Source organism: Motacilla alba, chromosome 2, assembly GCF_015832195.1.
Source record: "Motacilla alba alba isolate MOTALB_02 chromosome 2, Motacilla_alba_V1.0_pri, whole genome shotgun sequence".
NCBI classification, from domain to species: Eukaryota; Metazoa; Chordata; class Aves; order Passeriformes; family Motacillidae; genus Motacilla; species Motacilla alba.
The window spans coordinates 46,220,106-46,243,751 of NC_052017.1; the positions used below are offsets into that span (position 1 = coordinate 46,220,106).

Consider the following 23,646-nt stretch of genomic DNA (forward strand, 5'->3'; position numbering starts at 1 on the left):
TAGAGCAATGTATTGGCTGTGTCAGCTTTGTGTACCTGACATTCACCACTTAGGCTGGCAATGATGCAATCCAGGGACACGGTTTGAGGTGCAAGCTTGCCAAAAGCAGCCAGGGAATGTGTGATCTGCTGAGATCATTGCTGAGACCAGCTGACTTCCACGCACTGACCTCTACTACAGCAATTCAAATTACATGGCAAATGAGGATTTCAAGATGCTGCGGTCGTGGATATAATTGCATCTGAGATGATACAAGGGTGAGGAGGATTCATTTACCAGTGGCAAAAGGTCTGCTGGCAATTCATTATCTCTGTACCAGGTTTATAGTGCTGGCATGTTAGGGCTTTGTGCAAAAAGAGGCTAGTAAGAAAAACTGCTGTGAAGGTGTGAAAAATAAAAAGTCTAGTTATTGAAGGTGTGATGAACATAAGAGAACAGATTAATGAGCAGCACATTTAGTGTCTAAATCACTAATAAAGCCTTGCACCAGGTACTTGTGTCTCTGGAGAGTATATAGCAATCCTTTGTGATAATTTGTAGGTTTGGTGCACTTTCCCCTCATGCTGTCTGATCACCAGCACAAAGCACATTCTTTACTTGGTGGCCCTATGCAAAGTCTGCAGGACAAACCCTCGAGATGTGTGGTCATACTGAGAGAGCCTGGTCCTTTGCAGAGATGAGATAAGAAACACCCTCTGGAGCAGGCAGCAGAGGACTGAAGGATCTGCTGAGAAAAGTTGGTCTGGTACATTTAGGATTGAAAAGACAAGAGATATTCCTAAAGCCTGAGGAGGGCATGAGGGCATTGAGTGGGAGAATGTTTCTATAATTAAAGGGCATTGAGAAACCTGACTAAATTTGGCCCACACAGGCAGCTGGGCGCATTGGCTTTGCTGCACACGTGTGTGTTGTGTTCAGGGGCACGTGCTTGGAGGCTCATGCTGCGCCCTCCACAATTCTGAAATTCAGCATAGGGAGCTCTTAAAACATACTGCTGGGGGAGAGGAGCTGAGGCTGCCAGCACAAAAAAAAAGCTGTGAAGTTTAAGCCTCATTTAAAAGCCTCTGCAGTCACCTGAAAAACCTCACTCAACGGCTCTCAAGGGAATGACAATTCTGAGTTGTCTTTAAAGCTCCTGAAGTACTTAAGGCTATAGATATATTTGTAGGTAATGACACACAGTGGGTAGAGACCTGTAGCATGAAAAAGACAGAGCTGATATCCACATTCCATATTTCTGGAGGGGGATCTGCTTCTGCTGCATAAAGTTTGTCATGGTTCCTGAGCCTGAGCACTGGCTGGTAGCTGCATGGTGTGGGATGCATGGAGGACAGCCCTGGAGAGTACTTTTGGGCCGAGCATCAGCCAAACAAAGGCTCATTTCCCTGTGGATCTCCATCACATGAGCCAGTGAAGTGGTGAAGTGGGGGCCATCCACAGGTTAAAAATCACACTCCCGATACAAACTGAAAAGCTGACGTGGGTATAAGCTGAAAGTGTGTTGCCTGGGACTGCCAAATTGCTTACCTGAAGGAAACCACCAGGATGCTGTCCCATCTCCCACCGCAGCTGCAGGATGCACCTCTAAAGCACGCTCCGGTGCATTGAAAAGAGATAGGAAGATGGCCAAGAGAAGAGGGAAATGAGGAGATAGCCGAGGTGCTGTCCCTTCTCCCTTTCCTCTTCAGAGCACTGAGACTGGCAGGAGGGAGGGCAGCCTCTGCTCCCTCCCCCTCCTGAGGAAAGCTGAGCCCTGATTTAGCACCTGCTTGGCAGATGCTCAGACCATCAAAAGCCGAAGGATGCCCTGAGGTGAAGCTCTATTGACGTGTAATACTTTGAACCAATATATATTTCATTACTGTAGAGAGAGAGAATATGAATCAATAATTCAGGAGTAAAGAAAGGGAAAAGGATCGGTTGGATCACTGCTGGAGGATGCAATTCACTTTCTGAAACACTTAAACTGTGTGGTTTTTTCAAAGACCACCTTAATTATACACCTACAGTCTTTTCAGTAAAGTCTTAAAGCCACTGTACTCATCAGAGGAACGATCATTCCTTACCCCATCACCCTAATCAATATTTAACATAATGTTTCAAACCACAGACTTCCTCCTGGAGATTGTCTCTGATCCAGCCTCTCTCTGGAGGCAGGGGAGAGAGAAGAGAGAGAAAATGGGGCTGGGAAATGCTGCGAGAATAAAGAGCAAACCAGTATTAATTGAACAGTAGTCATAAGGAGGGAAGCAATGTAGTTACACTAATTTAATTTTGAACTGAGACTTGAAGAAGAAGATAAATGAAAGAAGAAAATGAGGAGATAAAGGACCACTGATACAGAAAAAGTAAGCCTGATTTTCCAGTGAAGCAAACCAGGCTGCTTTTTCTGAAGCATTAGGCTGAAATCTCAATTTCCAACTACAAATATCTGTAATTTCTGTAATTTCAAAGGGTATAGAAGAAACCTATTTTGCAAAACACATGCTTATTTGCTTAGAAATACTGACCCAAACTATTTATTTCTCAAAACTTTTTTTTTATTGTTGAAATATCTTGTTTCCAAATGCATAAATTACAAATCAAAATCTTCTGATATGGGGGTTAAAATATCTTTATCACTCTAAACCTTAGATATGATTTTTTAATGTGTAAAATGGTGGTAGCAAAATGAAACACTTTAATTTGTTTTTAAATATGGACTGGAGCTGTTTCTTCACATTGCTTGATTTTGTCCTGAAAAATTGCATTAAAAGTTTTCCTAACCTGTTTTCTCCTTTTGTGGTAACCTGTGCAAGAAGAGCAACATGACACGTTACTTGAAGTAGCAGGGCATTGGACTGGTACACATTTTCTTCCATGGACTGCACTGAAAATATTTATCTTGTCCAAGTGAGAGAAGTTGGTTTTAAAGACAAAACTTAATATTACCTGTCTGTAAAACAGGAGTACCAGTTCTTGTGATTCATTTGTAAAACTTGCATCTCTGTAAGCACTCACTTGTTCAATAAGAAACAGAACAAAGGCTGGAATATATCTTTAGATTTTCTTGCAGGACAAAAAAAAAAAAAAAAAAAAAAGAAAAAAAAAAAAAGAAGAAATAGCCTGAGGTGTATTTTATTTGGCAAATATAAAAGTAAAGGCATAAGTAGGTTAACTTCAAGCTGACAAGGCACGGCTAGTCATTAATTAATTAAGTTGGCAAATTAAGTCCTGACAAAATTTCCACTAGCTTTAGCAGTATTTGGTTGCCACTTCAAGTGATTTCACAGGAGACTTTTTAAAGTAAAATAACAGATAAAGGGCATTTAGTGGCTCAGTATTTGTCACAGCTGTAATCAAGCTGACACCCTTAGACACTAATTTTGGGGTGTTCTCTGAGGCTTTCCCAGCTCCTCTAGCATACCGGGCTGAGTGGTCATGGCTTGACTGCCCCTAGGACTGATAAATCTCAAGGGTCCTCCATGCCTCTGTGGTTCACCTGAAGTCATGTATTTGCTTCTTCCAATGCTTCTTCACTTAATTTCTTTGTAGATTCATTCACAGGACTCATCAACATAATGACTGACATCATTTGGCGCTACACTGGAGATTTTATGGCCCCTGATATCGTTTGCAGGGTCGTTCGCTACTTCCAGGTATAAAAACCTTGTGCTTTGTGCCCCCATAGGAGTAAACTCTGACAAAAATGTAGAATTTTTTCTAGCAACAAAAGTGCTCAATGTTGAAAATGTTCATTTAGAGATCAAACATGTTAAAGCATATTAAATATTTTAAATTTTGTGACAGGAAAAATACTTGGATGAATATACAAGGTGGGGGGGGGTGTTCCTTTTCTGGTTTTTTTTAATAAATTTTGAAACATTCCTAGTTCAGAGTTCTCGCTGACATCACCTTCTGCAATAGATGTCTCAACTGTTGTCTTGTTATTCTTTCTGCCCCAGGTGGTCCTTCTCTATGCCTCAACTTACGTCCTCGTGTCACTGAGCATAGACCGGTATCATGCCATAGTTTACCCCATGAAGTTCTTGCAAGGAGGTAGGAGAATTTCAGTACCTTGTTATTGCTGTAGACATTATTGGATAATTTTTTAGTTCTCAAAATTCTTAACCTTGTTGCTATGAATTATTCATTCCTGCTCTGGCTACATTTGAACTCTGTTACAGTTTTCCAAAGGACGAAGTAGCTGTGGTTTCGAGATTTATTAAACTCCACTTAGCCCTCAGCAGTTTTTATAAGCATTGTGTTAGCAAAGAATGAAATGACATTTTAAAAAGTATAATGGTTTTCATTATATTCCAGCATTTTTAGAAGGTTTTAATGGACAAAAGCTGTCCATTGTTCCTCTATACTGACTGTAGGAGCAGCAACATCTATACTGTCTATTTATTCACATAAAAAAATAACTTGGATGGAGGGTGTACTGAGAATTCAGACAATAGTTTGATGTATCTTCAAAAGAGATAGCATATAAGTTTGGATATCTATTGTTTCTTATAATTTCCTCTGTTTGTTTGGTTTCAGTTTTTTTACACAGCACTCGGATATATCTGGCCTCTTGGCAGTACGATTTAAGCAAAATTATTTCTTCCCCACAGAGGCAAAGTGGGGCGTTAAGAATGTTGCACTGAGTGAAGAAACAGAAATTGCAGGTGGGGAGGAAGAAGAACAGTTACAAGAACCATGAGGTCTGGTTAAACCATGCTTTAATCAGATGCAAATATCATTCTTGTTTTGGAGTAATGATGGCTTTTGCCAGACGGCTCTATTCAGGGGATCAGATTAATGGTCCTTCCTGGCCTTAAAAACCTGTGAGTCAATCACAGCTGAGACAGTGGTGCAGCTTTGGCAGATGTTAAGGTCTGAAAGCTTCAAAAACTTGTGTGAAATTTAGCTTTATATTCCCCAGCATGCAGATCAGCTCTTTCAGAACAGGGAGATGGATATCAAGGTTTTCCCAGTGGGCTTTGGGAGGGGTGGCATTGCTCTACAGCTCCTTCAGGAGGGCTCATAAACCTGCTCGCTGAGCAGGATGAGCTGTGGGACAGACCTGCTGGCATTTCTTCTTCATGCATGGTACAGAAAAAACAGAGCTTGTTAAATTACTGCCTGGGTATAATAAAGAATTTGATGGGTAATCTTTGAAAAGCACTTTGAAGTTGAAAAAGAACCCATGAAAAATCACTTCAAATCTTTGTAAAAGCCTTTTTTAATCCCATTTCCCATACCTAGACCATAAAGGTTTTTTTGTTTGATTTTGCAGATGTTGCCCCAGTTGAGGGTAGCAAAATCATCAGTTGGGTGCAGCTCTGGTCAGGGGGAAAAGGTCACAAGCAGAGAAAACACTGACAAAACCCATCTGCCTTTTGCAAGGTCTGGCTACACACTGATGCACAAGCAAAGACCATGTTCAAAGGAAAAAAGAAGAGAGCTGTAAATCCAAAAGAAGGCTCTAGAGAGATCTATTTAACATAGCAACTTTCTGGAATGTACATAAAATAATCAACTTTTGCACCCAGGTATTCCTTGCAGAGGTGCTGTGTGGGACGCTTTTGAAATGCCCTCTCAGCTATTCTACAGATAGAGAACAAAGAGATTTACAAATCTTTGTCTTTGGTGATGACACAGAGGAACTTCGTGAATAGTTCTGAGTCAACCTGTGGCAAATTTCTTTGCAAAATTAAACACTCATCCCCCCAAAATCCTTCAATCAAGAAACAAAAGAGTTCTTTCTTCTTATTGATTTGAAAAATTATGTTTCCATGTAGCCTTGAAACATCCTTTTAGAAGAAAAAAAAAGTCAAACATTCCACTTTGAAAATGTCAAACATTTTTTTTTTAAATTGTGGTTTAGTTACTAGCCTCAAGTCCTGTTAAAAAGTATTTGCAATGAGCTGTTCTTTGCATGGTTTTTAAGAAAACAGACTTCAACAGCTGAATATTTTATACTTTTCAAATACATAAATGACCAGAAAAAGTGCAGTATGGGAAAGAAATACACCTTTTAATCCTAAAGCTTTTACTATGAGACACCTAATTCTACAACCAAAAGGGTATTAAAAAATTGTAAAATAAAGATCAAAAAGAAAAGAAACTGAGAAGTTATAGCAGAAAATATTTTATGAATACTTCATCATGTTGGAAAGGTATATGCAAACAACATGCAAACTACACAACAGGTGAAGAAAGAACTGCTGAAGAAAATGACAAAACCCAAAAAGGTGTAAACTGATCCTTGTGTGGCTTTGGGCTGAAAACAGTGCTGTCACCGAGAGTCTGGAACAGCTCTGCTCTCTCTGGATTTAAGACCTAATTTTAAGCTGGCACTCAGTTTTTCAAAAGGTTACATAGCCTTGACATTCTTGATGGCAGGAAGCAAAGTTCCTTCCAAGAGGTGACCCCCTGTCCCATATTGCTGGGAGCAGAGAGATGTACTCAAACCCACTGTCACAGTGCAGGGATGGTGGGAGCAGAGCAAAGGGGACAGTCACAAGGAAACATCTTTTAGGAGAATCAGAGCCAGAGCTCACAGCTGAGGTTCCCACTCCAGCCCTGGGAGTTAGTCTTGGCCACCACAGTTTGAAAAGCTCTCAAGGAAAATGCTCAGATAGGTTCAATAAAATATTGTATATCAAAAGTTATTTGTTTGAGTTCATTTATAACTGATACAGTTCTAGTTATGTGATTTGCTGGCATTTTGAGCATATTAGAGCAACTATTAAAAATGCAGCATAAAAAAAGCCCTGCTGGTGAGGCAGAAAATTAACATTATTCCAACAAAACAAAAATCTGCTTACCCATCAGTGCCCTGTAAAGCCCTTTATATTAGCAAGGTCATATTCTACCAAATACAAGGGATATTTAAAAATAAAAATAAATGAACATTGCAGGAAAAGTGTTATGAAACACAAAGAAATATCTCTATTGCCCAACCCAAATTGCCCAGTTCTGTTCAATATACACTATAAAAAAATAAGGTTTCTTTTCCAGCTCTGATCGTTTTTAGTTAGAAGAACACTGAGGCTTGCATGATTGTAATTTAAGTAGTTAGCTCACATTTGAAATGTCCTTTCTGTGAGGAAATATTTTGTGAAATTTATTCTTAATATTCCTTTTGCTAAGTTTATTCTGTTATGCTCTGGGAAATTTCACAGTTCTCTTTCGCCTGTACAATATTTATAGCCTTAATCTAACCCTCTCACTTACGCAGATGTCATCAGAGTTCCCTTAAGCCCTAGATTAGCAAGACCATGCTTTTCTGAACGTGGGTAGCATTTAAAAATGAGCAGGATAGCTGAGTATTTGCAACTGATGTTTTATAAAGCATAAAATTACTTTTTGAATGTTTCGCCCACATGCTTTTGTATTGCTCTTTGAGCTTCAAGGAGAAAAGACATTCTTCTTGATATGCATAATTTAAAGTGGTTTTCTATTTCACACACAACCTCGGGTATTTTTTAGGACAATAAAGTATTTGAACACTAAAGCTCCCAGATTAAAAAAAAAATATCTGTCCCCATATGGTCCTCTTGCAATCTGGCTCAGGAGGAATAAGTGTCACTGATAATCATGGGTACTCCACAGATAAGCCCTTTCCCCCCACACTTTTCAGCTAGAGCTAACTGGATTTTAGCCAGAAGATGCTGGTTTTTGAAAACGAAAGCCTTGGAACTTTCTGCTCCAACCAACCCATTGATATTTACAAAATCTTGTGTGTGCCACCAGACATCATTTCTTTTCCCACATGCTTTTCCTCACTTGGCAGTGGCCAGAAATTAAGAGGATGCAGTAACCCAAACCTGATGGAGGTTTTGAGGTCCTTTAGCTCCTGTTCTTCATCATGAAATCCAGCAGGATCTCCCAGTTCCTGTATTTTGCAGCAGATAAAACCGAGCTGGGCACTTGAGCACTGCCATCTGCCCTGTCTTGTCTAGCAGTCTACTTGTCTAGCAGTCCACTCCTGACATGGCTTGGGTTCATCAGCAGGAGCTAAATTTTATCCCCACCATCATACAGAGAAGGGCAGGAGATGGCCAGGTTCTTCAGGCCCATGTTTCTTTGGGGCAGTAAAGTTGCAGATGGAGTTAAAGGCAGCTGGTTGTGCAATCTTGTTCTGATCCTGAACTGAGGCATTTTCTTTTTCCTCATAGGAAATGTTTTGCAATCTTTCTCACTTCCAGGCGCATCACTAGGCATGCAGTAGGGCAGGTCTGAGGTCCTTCACATCCATAAGTGATGTTCTCTCGGTGGCATAGAGGTACCATTTGCATTTCATGTTTCTGACTTGCTGACCCTGACCAGTGCCTTTCTCATAGTGTTTCAGATTCAACAGGCCCTAAGCATCCTTAAATAAAACTTGCAAAATACAAGCTCCTAATGACATGACAATTTATCATGAGAAAGAGATGAAATCCTTTTTCTCCTTTGAAGTCTTTTCAGCACCAGCCAGCTGCAGCCTAAAATTCCCTTTCTTCACAGAATTTCCTCCTCCTCCCTGCCTTTCTGTCCATAGTGCAGAACAAAGGGTTCACTCTCACCAACAACCCCCCTGACACTGTCTGTTTGACTCTGTTACACAGAGAGGCAGGCAAAAGTGCTTATTGGAGTGGCCTGGAGCCTCTCCTTCCTGTTTTCCATACCCACTCTGATTATTTTTGGGAAACGGCAGCTCTCCAATGGGGAAGTGCAGTGCTGGGCTCTCTGGCCTGATGACTCCTACTGGATCCCCTACATGACAGTTGTGGCTTTTCTGGTGTATTTCATTCCTCTGATCATTATCAGGTAAGTCCTAAGCCCAGTCAGCAAATGTGTGGTGAATGCTGTCAAGTGTGCAATCAGCTTAATGCTTTAATTTCTAGTCATTCATTACAATTTCATTTCCATACCTGCTGCATAGATGTTTTGGTTTTTATCACATAATACACAGGTCATTGTACTTGCCCTGGGTGTTCTCTGTGTGGTATTAACAGCCAGAAACATTTTCTCTGAAAAAACGAACTAATCTCTGAGTGTGTCCACTTATCTCCACGGCTTCAGGCTTGAAAGATATCTTTATAAACCCAGTATGAATATTTATCCATTATTACAAAAGATAATTTTAATAGAAGAACAGAAAACCACACTTAACACTAATTAAACTAAAATTAACTTGAAGTGCTCTCAAGCTTCACTGTACTCGACAAGGGTTCCTTCACCAGGATTGGAAAGAAATCTCCGAGCGTTGAAGTTGCCAACTACTCCTAAAATATGAACAAATGTACTTCTTCCTGTTTTGTAATAGGAAAACTAAGCTGCAGATATTTGAGACTGATTTGCCTCAAATCACAAAGACAGTCTGCAGAAACTGTATTGAACTGAGGTCAATCAATATTGCAGACTTAGTGATCAGCCTCCCTCCAGAGCACTGCCATTAGCTGCCGTGAAACAGAGGGTAACTAGCCATGAGGAGCCACCAATGCAAAAGAGCAGTCAAAATCAGACTTGGAGGGGGAGTGAGGCTTCCTAACTGCCTCAAAATGCGCTGCCAGTGTCAGTGACAGTTCTCAGAGCCACTATTTTTCTCTTCTTCACTAGCAATCGTATTTCTTGGTGTCTGTCTCTTCTTGTCAGCAGCAAGAAAGACTTGCTGGGACTCCTTTTTTCACCCCATAATTTGGTGCTGCTTAGACTCTGAGAGAAGAACTATTTTTGCAATGTCCCTTGGATATATCTCTTGGTCCATCTGCTTTTCTAACAAGTGATGAGCCATGAGTCTCCCTTAGCTTGCTGCTCATTAGTACCCTGGGTGAGAGTGGGGTGGGCAGAGGCTGATCTCTTCTAGATGATGACAGAACAAACTACATAACCTTGAAGTTTATTACTGTTTTATCACAGAGATTAAGTTCTGCAGCTTTTAATGGCAACAAGTTTATCTCTGATAGAATCAAAACCATGTGGTGCTTGAACTCATCTAGCTGACTGTTTGATACAGATTCAAAATGGACCAGTGTTGATCCCTAGAGAGAAGGGATGATTTTTACACATTGCTCATAACATGTCAGCTCTCTAAACCTTCCTTTTTGTTTTTTTTTTGTGCCAGATTGTATAGATATAATAAAAAAAAAATCAAGAAATTTCTCCTTAAAGAAAAGGATAAGAAAGGAAAAACTACTCCCAAGTTATCCTTCCTAAGTGGGATAATTTCTCTGCATGTTTTCCTGTCTCTGAAAGACAGCAATTTTCAATATACAAAAAAATATTCTTGGGAATATGTAAATAAAAATGTGGGTAGATCTGCAGCCCAGCAGTAGCAGCAAAAACAACAAACACACACTGCACAGGCAAAAAACAATTTAACAGTGAAAAGAAATGGCAATAGAAAATTTGAGGCTGGCTGTTACTGTGAAAGGGGCTCTTTTATGAGCTTTCTCAAATAGGCAGCAGTTGGGAAATTCTAGCCAGCATCTTAAGTGTTTCAGGAAAAAAAAAACCCGCAGCCTGCCCAGTTACCAGTCATTCCACAGGTGTGTGAAACATCTCTTTCACACTCTAACATACATATAGATTTGCATGGTTTCTGTTACAGACCAGCCACTCCTTTTACACACCATCTATACTTGTTTGGCAAGAAAAGGCAAGCTACAGAGCAATAAATATTTCAGAGCTGTTGACATTATGCTCCCCTCCTCTCTGCCAAAGAAAGATATTCAAACCAGATCAGCTCTGTGACTTGTTTTACAGTAAATCCCCAGAAGCAAGAAGGTGATGAAGACATGAGGGGAAAGAGAAAGGCAGTGAAACTGGCATTTCATGAGATTGCCCTGACATCTGAGACATGAATAAAACATCCTAATTTTTTTGTGGCTTTAACCTTAAGCTACATTCACACAAGCAGTTTATGGCAGGACAGGAGCTAAAACCACTGGTTTTGGAGCCGGGGGCAGCGCAGTGTCCATCACCTAACCCAGAAACATTCCTGGTTTCAGTGTTTATTAACACAAATGCTCCTGTGTCTTTGCCAGCAGAAGTCAGATTTTTGACAGGTCCAAAGTGGTATCTGGCACTGGAAGGAAGGAAGGGGAGTAGTGCAGGGAAGAATTTATTTTGTGCTTATTTATTTATAGTTGTCAGTGATACTATTTTTTTCAGAACAGAAAGGATTGTCTAAAACCACAAAAAAAGAGGATTAGCATCAGGCAAGGTCAGCAGAGACATTATGAAAAAATGCCATGCAATTTGGGAGGAAATGGCTATTTATCAGAACACCTTTTTAAGTCTCAAGCATAAAAGTGAAGGTTGCAACTTCCCAGCTGATGTATCTGTAAAACATCTGGCAACATAGCCTGAAGCTGTGACATCTATTTCTTGAAAAATCATTGGCAGTCCGGGAGTTTAAAGCTAATCCACCTGATGTGGCTGCAGCATACAAATACTCTGGTAAGCAGTTTGTGGCTCAAGAACAGCAGGAATGGCTGTTAATACCCCCAGGGACTCAGTTTCTCTGTGAAAGTTTTGTTCCACCCAATACTCTCAGATGCACAGGAGGTCTGATGATAAACGAGTTGCTATTTCATAAGGGTGAGAGAGATCACATATGTTCCAGTTGTGTGTTACTCTGACAAGAGATGATTTATAAAATGAAAGGTGTTGTTTAATAAATTTAGGAAGGCTTTTTTTTTTTTTTTTAATTTTATGACCTTTAGCTGAAGATGTTATTTAAAAAAGGCCACAACATAAAAATGGAGAGAAGATCCATAAATGTGTAACTGAAAGGTCAAGGATCAGTAGAAGAAGCCATGAATACATATAAGCCAGAAGCTAAGTCATACACCACACTCAGTGAGGAAGCAAGGCAGGATGCACACAGATTAAAAAATGAAACCTTTTCTGCAAGAATTCATATTGTTTGCGCAGCTACTTTATTTTCTCTGCTGAAGCACTCTGATTTAGCTGCATGGCAGGTGTCTGATGCAATGTGGGACACTGGCTGGCAGAGTTAATTCTTAATTAGTTCTGCTGCCTGAATCTGCTGAAAACCTAACCTCTAGAGCAAAGCAGTTCACTGATGACAGCACTTTTTCTGGTGCTGTTCATCTGAAGTGCATACAAAGGATAAAATCTTACTTTTCAGGTGCAGGAGTTAATTCCACACTAGATATGCTGCTTTGGCTGTTTTCACTTGTTACAGTTCAGACACCATCATCTTTTAAGCTTCTCTCATCCAGCACTCAGCTCTCTCTGTAGAGCTGATCTCACGTGTTCCTGACAGCCTTCAACTAACTCACAGGAGTTGTGTTATTCATAACGCCGCAGCCCATGGAATGAATTATTTAGCTGATAACCTTGTGCTCACCCTGGAAAACCCTTCCACTGACAAGCTAAACCCCCAGATGTGGTGTGAGCAAACTCTACACATTCCAAGCCAAAACGTGAACCAGAAGAACACAGCATTCTCTCCCCCTCACCCCCTGCTTTTTTTTTTTTTTTTTAAATATATATAGAATGGTAATTTATGAAGAAAACTGCAACAGCCTGAAAGACCTTAATACTTCTGAGGTTTATTCCTACCACTTCTTCACAACTAGAGAATCAGCAATCAGTTATCAAAGAGCTTGTGGTTTTTCAGCAAGGTTTTTTTTTTATCTGATTATAATACCAATGAACAAGACCTGAATAATGAAAAGAAAATGAAAAGCTATGATTATTATTTTTAACCCAAGTGTATGGATATCGTTGAGAGCTGAAAAAAGTGGAGAATATTTGTTCTTTTCATATTAAAACTTCCCTTGTCCCCACAGTCTCAGTGATGTACAAGAAGAACCACAGATCTTGAGTCAGGCATTTCTATACAGTGCTTAAAAATTTGGCCTGTTCCATCTTATTTCCATTACTCTAACACTTCTTATACAGTTGATATTATCAACCTATGAAACCACAGAAGATTCAAAAAAAGTAATTAGGGAACCTGTAGTAATTAGTTCTCTCCTCTGCTGGGACAAGTGTCATCAGCTATAACCAAAACCTTTTCTCCTATTACGAAATACACCAGGCAAAGCTCAAATGGTGTCTGTGATTGTTGAAAACATCTGGGGCACTGTTGAGCAGAGGTTAAATATGGCTCAAATCAAGATTACACACTGCTCTCCTGCAAATATTTGCACCTGGGTCCCTCAGAACCTGTGATGGGGAGACAGAAGAGCTACTGTGTATTCTGCATTGATACTCTGTGCCAAAACATAATTATGTTCTGGCGCTTGAGTATCCAGAAATTCAGTGGTTTTTAGCTGTTATTCATGATTACTAAATATATTTTTTTATAATTTAATATTATAAATATAATACATAGGCATTTCCCTAATATAATTGCAAACTCATGTTTAAAAAATAATTGCTAAAGCTCCTCTTGAAGCACAGAGGAAAAAGATATCCATTTGCTGTTTAAAATCTGAACTCCAAAGAGAACATTTGCTTTGGAGCAGCTGAAAAATAATTAGAAGAGAAAAAACCCAAAATCAGCTAAAAGGAAAAATATGGAATTAAACCCAAGGCATTGTAATGAAATAAAATATAGATTAAATAAAAGGTATTTCTCTGAATTAAATCAAATGAAAGGACTGGAAATGCCATTAATAAAAATACCAAAGGTCATTTTTTGAACTTGGTTCAGTGAGGCCATTCTTTTTTTGCCTGCAATTTCCATTTCTAAATAAAAACCCTGGATCTTGCACACACGTTCTATCATCTGTCCATCTCTTCACTTACCCATTATATGTGCCTGCAATAGTTTGTTCAGATGAGGTTACTTTTCTCTTTAGACAAACAGTGCTGTAAATTAGCTGCCATAAAACAAAGCAGCCACATCACTTTGCACAAATAAAGTATTAGGAACAATGGGCAATACTGGATGATAAATAGAAGTAATTAACATGGAGCTTGAGTGTACTTTAGCCATGGTAAAGGCTCATTTTACTAGAAAATACTGAGGCTGTGTGGGACGCCCTCATAGTGCAATTATTTATTTCCAAAAAATCTACATTTAAAGAGCGGGCAGATCAATAACATTTATGATTGTTATTATCAGTACATAGCTTTACCAGAAGACATTTTCTTTTCAAAAAAAAGCAGTCTATGAATTAAAAATTCAGATGGGGTGTGATTATTCACAGTTGCATTTGTATGACTAACCTTACGTTACGTATTTGCATGGATAAAAAATGCTGTAATTACCAATGGGGCATATTAAAGAACACTATTAACTAATAGCAGGCTATGATGAACATGCCTCTTAATCCTAAAATTTGGATCAAGCTAAATTGTTTTTGGAGATGCGAAGAATTTAATTATCTGAGATATACCCATAATGTGAGCCATATTTTTGTATTTTTCTCCCACCTCTCGAGATATCCATTTTATCAGGGTTAGAAAAATCATCACATTTTCGGATCAACAGCATGTCCTTTCTATCCTGTGGTCTTCAAAGCCTGAGCAGCTACTTTTCAGAATAGCTTGGATGAATTTTCCATCCAGGTTTGACTTTTCCACCTTAGTACCCTTTCATTAGTCTCTCACCTACAACCTGGGCTGGAAGATCAGTGTGCTGTGCACTTACAGACACAAAGAAGCCTGACAACACCTGGACCTCAGGAGCTGCTCATCACATCTCCTTGCGCTTTCAGTGGTGACAAGAGCAAGCAGCAGGCAGGCGTGTTACCTGGGTTAAAAAAAGAGTTTTGTGGCAATGTGTACCACGTGCTTTTACATCTTGGCAGTGAAGGCTGAGGAGTTCAGCGTCCAGGGGAAGGGAACAGAAATTAGGATACGGTTAGAATGGTGCAAACTATTTTCAAACACTCCTCTGAATACCAGTTTGTCATCTGTTCCCTGCTAGTCTTTGCTCATCTGCCACTTCATTTTCCAAGTGAAAATTTCTTTGAGATTTGACCAAACTCTGGATCCTCCTCCAGCCACCTTTTACAAGAAAGAAAGGAGCTACAAATGTATCCTGAAAAAAGCTGATTTTCCCTCATAAGAAAAATACTTCTCTTCTATGAGAACCCTCTTTTTACATCTGCGGCTTTGAAACACATATGCAGTTGCCTGTTATGATCCTATGCTTTAGGTAAAAGCAAAGTCCAGTTTCTCAGCTACATGTCAGCATTGCTGGGGAAAAAAAAATAAAGAAAATGGGTTAGGCACTACTACGAACTGGAGTCCCAGAGAGATCAAATTATAAATGAATAACTGTGGCTGGCACAAGAGCTGCTCAGAAGTCTACCTAGCATGCAAACTTTTCTGACACCCACCCTGAGCAGCTTTACACCACCTCTGGTCCACTCTTGATTAGGAAGGCTCCATTGGCATCAGCTGCAGAGAAAAGAAAGATGAACAGAGGCAAAAACACCGACACAGTTCCACTATGTTGGCAACATTTTATTAAGCTGCTGGATGAAAACAAGAATTCCACTTTCCTCTGGAGTTCTAAAATTTAGGGATTCAAATGAATCAGCATGTAATCTCATAGGTGAAATGCCAGTGAAAAGACAGATGATGTAACCGTATCTGGCAAAAGACATGCCCCTACCAGACTGCAGCCAAGAGGGCAGAAATTCTGGGGTCAAAGCAAAGCAAGTGAGAAGCCTTGCTTCATAATTCAACCTTATGGCATTTGGCTGAAAGTAAGGATATTTTGACTACAGAGTTAGACTCCTTTGTCCTGATGCTTAAGAAACTCTGAATGTTTCCTGCTGGACAAAGGAAAATCTGCATCAGGAAGGACATTGTCTCAGCTGCAAATAAAGAGGTCAGGCTAGAGACAGCAGGCTAGGAAGAAAATTGAAACAGAACTTTTAAGAGCGAGCTAGTAAAATTTTTGAGATGACAACAATTACCATTATAAGACATTCTGATTCATTGGAACAATCAAAGGAGAAACATATGTGAATTTCCTACCATTGTCTGTAAAAGTACAAAGAAACTATTGAGTTTCAAGTGTATAAGCTATTAAATAAACAGGCTCTTGAAAAACCAGGAGATAAAAGGAAAATGTTCAAATCAGCTGGGAGCCAAGCTGGACTTTTGAAGGGATTAAGGAGAGCAAGTTGTAGTCCACAGCAGATGCGAGCAAACCCCTCACTGGGCAAGGATGCTACTGCTCCTCTGCACAGCCCAGACTGCACCTTGGATTTACAGCTCTCACCTACTGGGCCTGGAAACCAGATGGCTCAAACTTCCACAGAAAGGGAAACCTCCAAATCTTCATAGTTTTTGAGCACAAATTCTGCCTTTGCAAGCAAGTCTAGCAATTGAGGGTGCTGTAGGAAAGACTCATATATCAGTCTGAAAGGACTAATAAGTATAATGCCTCTTCTGATAACAAAAATCAGCCACATAACAGTAAGACACATTTTTGCCTCTATAAAACACCCTGAAATTATATCCTTCATCACACTTTTTTCATATAAGGACCACTAAGGCTTATGACAATGTCCTCAAGCAGGGCATGGGTTTAAACAGCTCTTCATCTTGATGGAATTATTTTTATCTACTCTATATTAAATCAGTAGCAGTCCAGATTGGCTATTGCACAGGGAAAGTCCATAACTATCCAAGGTCACTGGGTACTAGGGCACTTTTCATCTTTCCTATTGAAAGTATACAAACCTCTCTAAATATCTAGATGGTGGTGGATCTGGTTTTGAATCATCTAACTCTTTCCATTTATCTGACACTTCAGTCCTCCTTGATTTCCACCACTGGACCCTGAGACCCAAAACTGAGCACTGCTGTATTTATTTGCATTTCTCATGGATCTTGCCCTTATCAAATTCCCCAGGGTGAAATTTTATTCACCAGCTTCATACCCAAAAAGTAACACCAAAATTGAAGCGTACATACAGCAAAACCAGGTCCCTCCCTTGCTTCCCTCATCAGAGCTAGTGCTCCAGGGCTGATACTCAGATGGATTTGGCGTTGGCTGGCTCAAAATCACCAATGAGCTCTTGCCGGAAAGATTTTTGGCCAAATCACAGCATTCCTCTGAGCCTCGGATTCGACATCTACAAAGCCAGCACAACCATAAGGACTTCCATGGTGAAAAGTACAGTTCTTCAGTACAGAAAAGTACTGTGGGAGAGTCATATCATATTTATTATTATTATTATTATTATTATTATTATTATTATTATTGTCATTTACTATTATTATTCCTATTCAGTCTCACCACCTCTGTGAACTCCTTACACCTAGACAAGTATATTCTTAGAGCACGAATGACTCAGATGTCTGTTAAATTTATTGTGCCTAATACCAGCAACTTTTCCCCTTCTGCAGCGTCATATACTCAATTGTGATTCGAACCATCTGGATGAAGAGCAAAGCTCAGGCTGTCATCTTATCCAGCTGTCCTGGTGAGTCTCAGCATACCTGTGACTCCAGCTTTGTGGTTCAATTCCAGCTGATCCTCACAAATCTGGGAGTGCTTGGACATGCACATGTCATGTTGGGCCCCCATCGCTGCGGTGGGAATGGGGTTTCTGTATTTATTCCTTCCTAACTCATTTCTACATTATTTACCTTCTTTCCTTTGACAATAAATTCTCTTTAGAGGCATAATAGGAAACATCTGTGACAAAATGAATAAAAAGTAAAAGCTACTTATTCTATAAGTTAGAATTCCTATTCCTGGAACTTTGTCCATTTCCAGAATAATTTTTTTCTAGCATATAATTTTTCTGTGTCTTCCCATATCCTTGCAAGTCTAAATTTTGCTCAAGATCAGAAACTCCTGACCACAGAAAGCTATAAAATGATCAGAGTATTCCATCCCAAGACTACACATGCCTCAATGCTTCAGGGAGATCTACTCTGCTTACTTTTTCCCTTTTTATTTTGGGTGGCTCAGGTTTTGATTGTCCAACTTGAGCAAACTTGCAAGTGTCCAAATTTCAGGAACTACCGAGGCCCTAACTGTCACAAGGGAAAGATGAGATTGTGTATTCCTGTCCTGCCTGTCAAGGTACATACTGACACATCCACACACCAGTCCTATTCTTCCACTAGCTGAACTGTTCTTTTCCCAGGTGGCAAAACCTCCAATGCCTACACCAGCCGTAGGTTCATATCCAGGGCGAAGGTGAAAGCGATCAAGTACAGCATTGTGATCATCCTTGGTAAGTAAAAAGCCCCAGAGCTGGTAGCTAGGGAGGATGCTGACATTAGGAAGCTGCTTTTCCTCGGCAACCTCTATCATCAGCAGACAAAGTAGATGGCTTGGAGAAGGAGCTTTACTCAGACACCTGACTTGCCTTCTGATCTTATCCTTCCCCTCCTTTCTGGCTGATGTATTTCTATTTTAGGTATCTGACATAACCCTTGAATTAAATTAGATGTACAGCCCCTCGTGTACATAAAGAAAGAGAAAATCTCTAGAAGGAACAAAGGAAGAGGTAATCTCTTTCCTATCCAGACTGCCAAAAGATTTGGCAACTGAGCTGTCTTTTAGGTTTAGAGATACTCTATGGCCTGTGAGCCTCTGGGGTGGTGCAAGGGAGAGAAGAAAGGTGAGATGTACATCACTTGTATTTAATGTCACAGGTGTGTTGCCTGCCAAGATGGAAAGAATGAGCTCTCCTTTCCCAACTGGGCAGCAGATGACTTAGTGCAGGTGTTCTCTGTCTCCCAGGGAAATGATATTATTCTGATGCAATTAGGAAGCTGATATTCTATCTCAATAAATAAAGGCAGCATCACACAGAGCTTATGATTAGCTGCCAGAGACATGCAGGAAAGGAACCAAAGCTGTTTACTCCCAAGGGCTGACAGAAGAAGAGATTGCTTCTCTTTCCAACACTGTGCAAAATTCAGATTGAAGGATATTGTGATAACAGCCACTTGTGTAGCTTAGCTCACTGTCTAGTGGCAGCATCTGCAGACATGAGAGAGACCAGTGTGATTCATACTTTTCATAAGCCCAAGAACAGCTTCTCCATGTCTGAACTTTTCTGCCTGGCAATCAGAGAAAGCTTTTGGCAGACACAACTACTGTTGCAAGGCCATCAGATGTTGAGAGCTCACATGGACGCTCAGGTATTTCAGCAGACCGTGATAATATTAGGCACCTAGCATCTCTTGATGTGCAAACAGATTGACACCTAGCATCCACAGATTTTTTTAAAGCCACTTAAAGTTCTGCATAGTGAGTGCTATGATCCACACTCTGGCACTGTGTATTGCCATTTTGCATATATATGTGCATAGACACCTCCTGTTTTGGTTGTTCTAGAAAACAGGAGGGGAGCTTACCTCATCCTTGCACTTTTAGTGAGCACTCAGCTAACTGCCAGCAAAGAAATTCTGATTAATGAGACAAGAAAACAGGCACAGGGTTACTCTGCTGTCTCATCTGGGTCAGGATGTCATCATGTGTCTGATTTCATAACTACCTGTATGTTTGCAACCCAGGTACTTATAGCTTATTTGAGTGAACTGCCTGTCCCAGCATTTCTATGCAAATCCTGGATCAAAGGCCTTTGTGAGAAGAGACAGCACAGAAATTTGTGAGAGAGATTTATTCCCTGTGCCTGCAAATAAAGCTAGATCCGTGGCTAACATTCTTTCCCTGTCTCTCTGAACAAAAGCAGAGGCTATGAGCAGTACAGTCCTCTCTTCCCTTCCTTAAATTCATCTCTCAAATGGCAGTACAGGAAATTAGGAGAATCTTCCCACACACTCCATGTACACAGCGTTTCCATCCAGCATGCCGAGTGACATGTTGGTTTGCCATAATGCAGTGTGAAAGAGTGTCATTCCTTGCTCCTGGGTGTCTGAGAACCTTATTTTAATAGGTGGCTGTGACAGGCAGCGCTGTCACGGAGCAGCACTTTGGCTGTGTGTACATTTAGATTGGCTGCTCACTCCGGGGACCATTAAAAGAGCACTTCACTATAACTGATGATGCTTTAACTGGCTACCTATTTACCCTTTATGTGTTGTGTAGTGTTCAGAAGTGTCTCAATATGTCTAGAGGGAGCACTCTAAACACTTAGAGAAACACACGTAATATATTTTATAGGCATTAAAATAAAAATAAAGACAACTAAAAGCACAATCTAATAACTATTCTCTTAAATAAGGTCCTGAATGGGGAGAGCTTTTTTTTTTTGCATGAACAAATATTTATGTGTTATGACAGTTGCTCCATGAGTGTGTAATTACCTCTCTAAATTGCTAAACTATCCAATGTCAAGCTCTTCCCCTCTCTGTCTTGTCTGCAGCATTTATTCTCTGTTGGAGCCCTTACTTTCTGTTTGATATCCTGGACAACTTCAACATACTGCCTGAGACCAAAGAGCGCTTCTACGCATCTGTGATTATTCAGAACCTGCCAGCCTTGAACAGTGCTGTCAACCCCCTCATCTACTGCTTCTTCAGCAACAGCCTCTGCCCCCCTTCTGAGTATTGCTCCTTTACTGTCACTCTGACTACCCCTAAGAAGGGAGGGAATGCATAAACACAGTCCCTAAATTGATTAACTATTTTTGACTCCTTTAATTCTGACCATTCTTTATTTTATTGCAGGGAAAGAAGAACTCAAAGGCTGGGGGGGACTTTCCGGGAAAGGAGCGATGGAGGGCAGGAGATGCAGGTCCTGTCAAAACCAGAATACATCTAGCACAGACAATGTTCTGCAAAGCCACACTGGCACCTGTACAGAGGAAAACAGAGGTCTCCCACAAGCTCTCTGCACCTTGAAGTGGATGGACACTGACTGGCAAGAGCCTGCACCTTGTGCTCCTGTGCACCTTACAGCACACATGTTGTGGGTGGGCACAGCGGCCTCATCAATTGCACACTGCCAGTGCCAAGCTCAGTATGAGAGGTTTGCATGCCTCTGTTATGAGGTTTCATCTGACCCTCTGTTTAAAGCAAGCTGTAATCTATGTGCTCCAAACAGAAAAAAAGAAAATTGTAAATGGTGTCTAGTCAGTCTTCTCTATTTTTCAGGAGTCACTAAAAGCCATCTATTGCACCATCTGGCTTTACAACCGATTGAGTGTTTACAAGCAATTACAGAGCAAGGACCCCAGCTAAAATGAAAACATGGGCACTTTTCCAATGACAAAACACCATTGTCACTCTATGTAATTATAGCTGGGTTTCATATGGAGCCACTTACAGAGTCATAGCCAGAGAAGGGGGGAGTGAATGACTGGGATACTACCTGCCACATCACCTGGCCCAGCTTCTCAGTTCACACCAGCAGCACTGTCTCGGTATCTCTTCCTCCCCTTCCAGTGTGTAATTTCCCTGCTGTCCTACCTTGTCACATCACTGGCACCCCGGTGTCCCAGCAGGACTCACACATGACAGGTCTGGACAGCCATTTATTTCTGGCTACTGGTGAATGGGTTCACCAGCCCTTCCCAGACCCCAAGGTGCACCCCACATGTAGATCCTTCCACACTTCTGTGGCAAAGGCCCTGAGCAGCTTCTTCAGGATCCTATGGCGAGCTGCCATGTCGCCACCCACATGGCAGCATTTCCCTATCCCATACCACTGTAAATCATCCCTGTCGCTTAAATCATGCAGGGAACCACACAGATCTTTGCACAAACTCAGAGCTGGAAAAAGACCCAAGCAAAACCAGAAAACTCAAATTACATTTAGAAAAAATAATCTGTTAATGGTTCACTCTTGTGAATTCATTATAGATTTCACAGAGGACCAATGGTAAGGCAAAACTTTGCTGCAGAGGGCCCAAGGACCTGGGCATCCCCTTTCCCTGGCCCTCTGGGTATCTGCCCACCACACTGTTCTCAAATATAAGGAAAAATTTCTCATGCAAGTGTGTGTGTGTGGGGGGGGCGATATTAACTTCAATCTTCATTTTGCTACAAGGCAGCTTGAAATGTTTGTATTAAAAATGCACTCTAACCAGTTGTATGGCAACTGAGTTTGTTTCCTCTCAGTGAAAAAATTATTCTTACTTAAGTGGACTTAGTTTAAACAGGGGTTTTTATTATCATGATGTTTTGCAATGAGTTTCTTCCCTGTAAAGCAAGAACTGAATAAAATTTATTTATAATTGCCTATATTACAAAAATACATTTTCCTAAGTAGGAGACATAAAATCATGGGACTTTATGTTCTCAGGAAAATAAATAAGGTATCTCTTTTTATTACCATGAAGTTCTGTTATTTAGACTCTACATCTAAATTTTGCTACTGCTTAATTAAAACTATGAATCTGCAGCAGCCTTTACTGCAGTGACCTTGGATAGGCTGTATATAAGAACAAGACAATATTTTCTTCCCATGGGCATGTAATAACTTTCCTAAAATTGGACTGCTTTGTTTAAGCTTCATAGATTGTAGATTTTAGCTTTTTCATCTGATAAATGTACACTCGCTATCTACTTTTGAACAATTAATGGAGTTTTTAGACTTAGTACCTGGAAATCAGATAACATTTCTGAGCAGTACTTTGATTTGCAAATTTAGTATGACTCAATCCCACAAAAATTTACATAATAGTCACTGGGGTCACCACATGAATTATCCCATCCATCTAAATTAAGCATATGCATGAGTTAATGTAGGACTCTGGACTGAAATAAAGTCATTATCAATCTATTTTCAAAGAAATAGGTTTTTGCTTCATTCATTATTGTACTATGTACCATTTACAAGTTGCTCTTATCATTTTTCCTCTGGACATGACTGTGATGCCTTTCCTCATATGAGAATCCTTCCGTTTAAATGGCCTCACACTGCTTTTGTCTGCATCTCTTCCAAGTTCTTAAATACAGAAATAAATAATTCATCTTATTTTCTATGCTGCTTTCTTACTGTGCAAGAGATGGCATTTTAATACCTTTTTCTATTCTCCACATCTTCCGTCTTAAAGCTGAGTTTTTCCATTAGTCTGGAAAACACTTGCATGGTCCTCCTTTGTCTCGGGGGAGAGAGATTTAGGGAATTTCATCTGTCTCCAGTAGGTTTCTTATTCCTTATCTGCAACTGACCCCACATCTGTTTAGTTGGTTAAAGGTGCCAGAGTTGCTCCGACAGACCCCACACTTAGGAGGAGGCAGCAAAAGTCAGTGTGGAGGCCTGACTGCCCAGAGATGGGGCAGAACACAACAAGAAAAGGGCACCCAGCTGGCTTGTCCATGACAGCTCAGGAGCAGCTCTGGTTTTCAACAGCTTTAACACTTCAAGAGGCATCTGTGAGATCCTTCTGACATTCCCACAGTGAACAGAAATATTCATATGCATGACTGCAAGGACATAAAGCCTTGTATGATGATAAAGTCCTGTTTGATTGTAGATTCCTGAGAAGCATGAAAAATCAAATACTCATCTCTCAGAGAAGCCACATCAAACAGCATAGGACTAGGACACTTTCCAAACTAACGCTAATCCAAGAAAACATGTATGCTTTCAGTGCAAGTTTCAAATAAAATCTGAACGAGAAAGCTATTTAATTCTCTTTTGGATATTTTTGATGTAATTTAAAGTTCAGTTCTCTTGCACCAGATTTCCATCTCTTGCTAAAAGTGTAAAGCTGCATTTTGTCTTTCAGTTTGGTTTTGCCTCAGAAATTTCTGTCTCGTCTTTTTGTTTTTACTTTGAAAAAACTAATGCAAGGCAGCAAAATTCAACATTGC

At 40.3% G+C, this 23,646-nt stretch overlaps 1 protein-coding gene across 1 annotated transcript in view; it reads left to right on the plus strand.

The window, feature by feature from the left end:
• NPSR1 (neuropeptide S receptor 1) overlaps nt 1–22,238 on the plus strand; it is a 58,020-nt gene extending 35,782 nt beyond the window's left edge. The window contains exons 3-9 of the mRNA XM_038128292.1: nt 3,535–3,638; nt 3,945–4,038; nt 8,580–8,781; nt 17,308–17,384; nt 18,057–18,146; nt 20,250–20,430; nt 20,554–22,238. Coding sequence (XP_037984220.1) covers nt 3,535–3,638; nt 3,945–4,038; nt 8,580–8,781; nt 17,308–17,384; nt 18,057–18,146; nt 20,250–20,430; nt 20,554–20,647 — 842 coding nt within the window. The 3' untranslated portion in view covers nt 20,648–22,238. The remainder of the gene's footprint in view (nt 1–3,534; nt 3,639–3,944; nt 4,039–8,579; nt 8,782–17,307; nt 17,385–18,056; nt 18,147–20,249; nt 20,431–20,553) is intronic.
• Nucleotides 22,239–23,646: the final 1,408 nt, after the last annotated feature.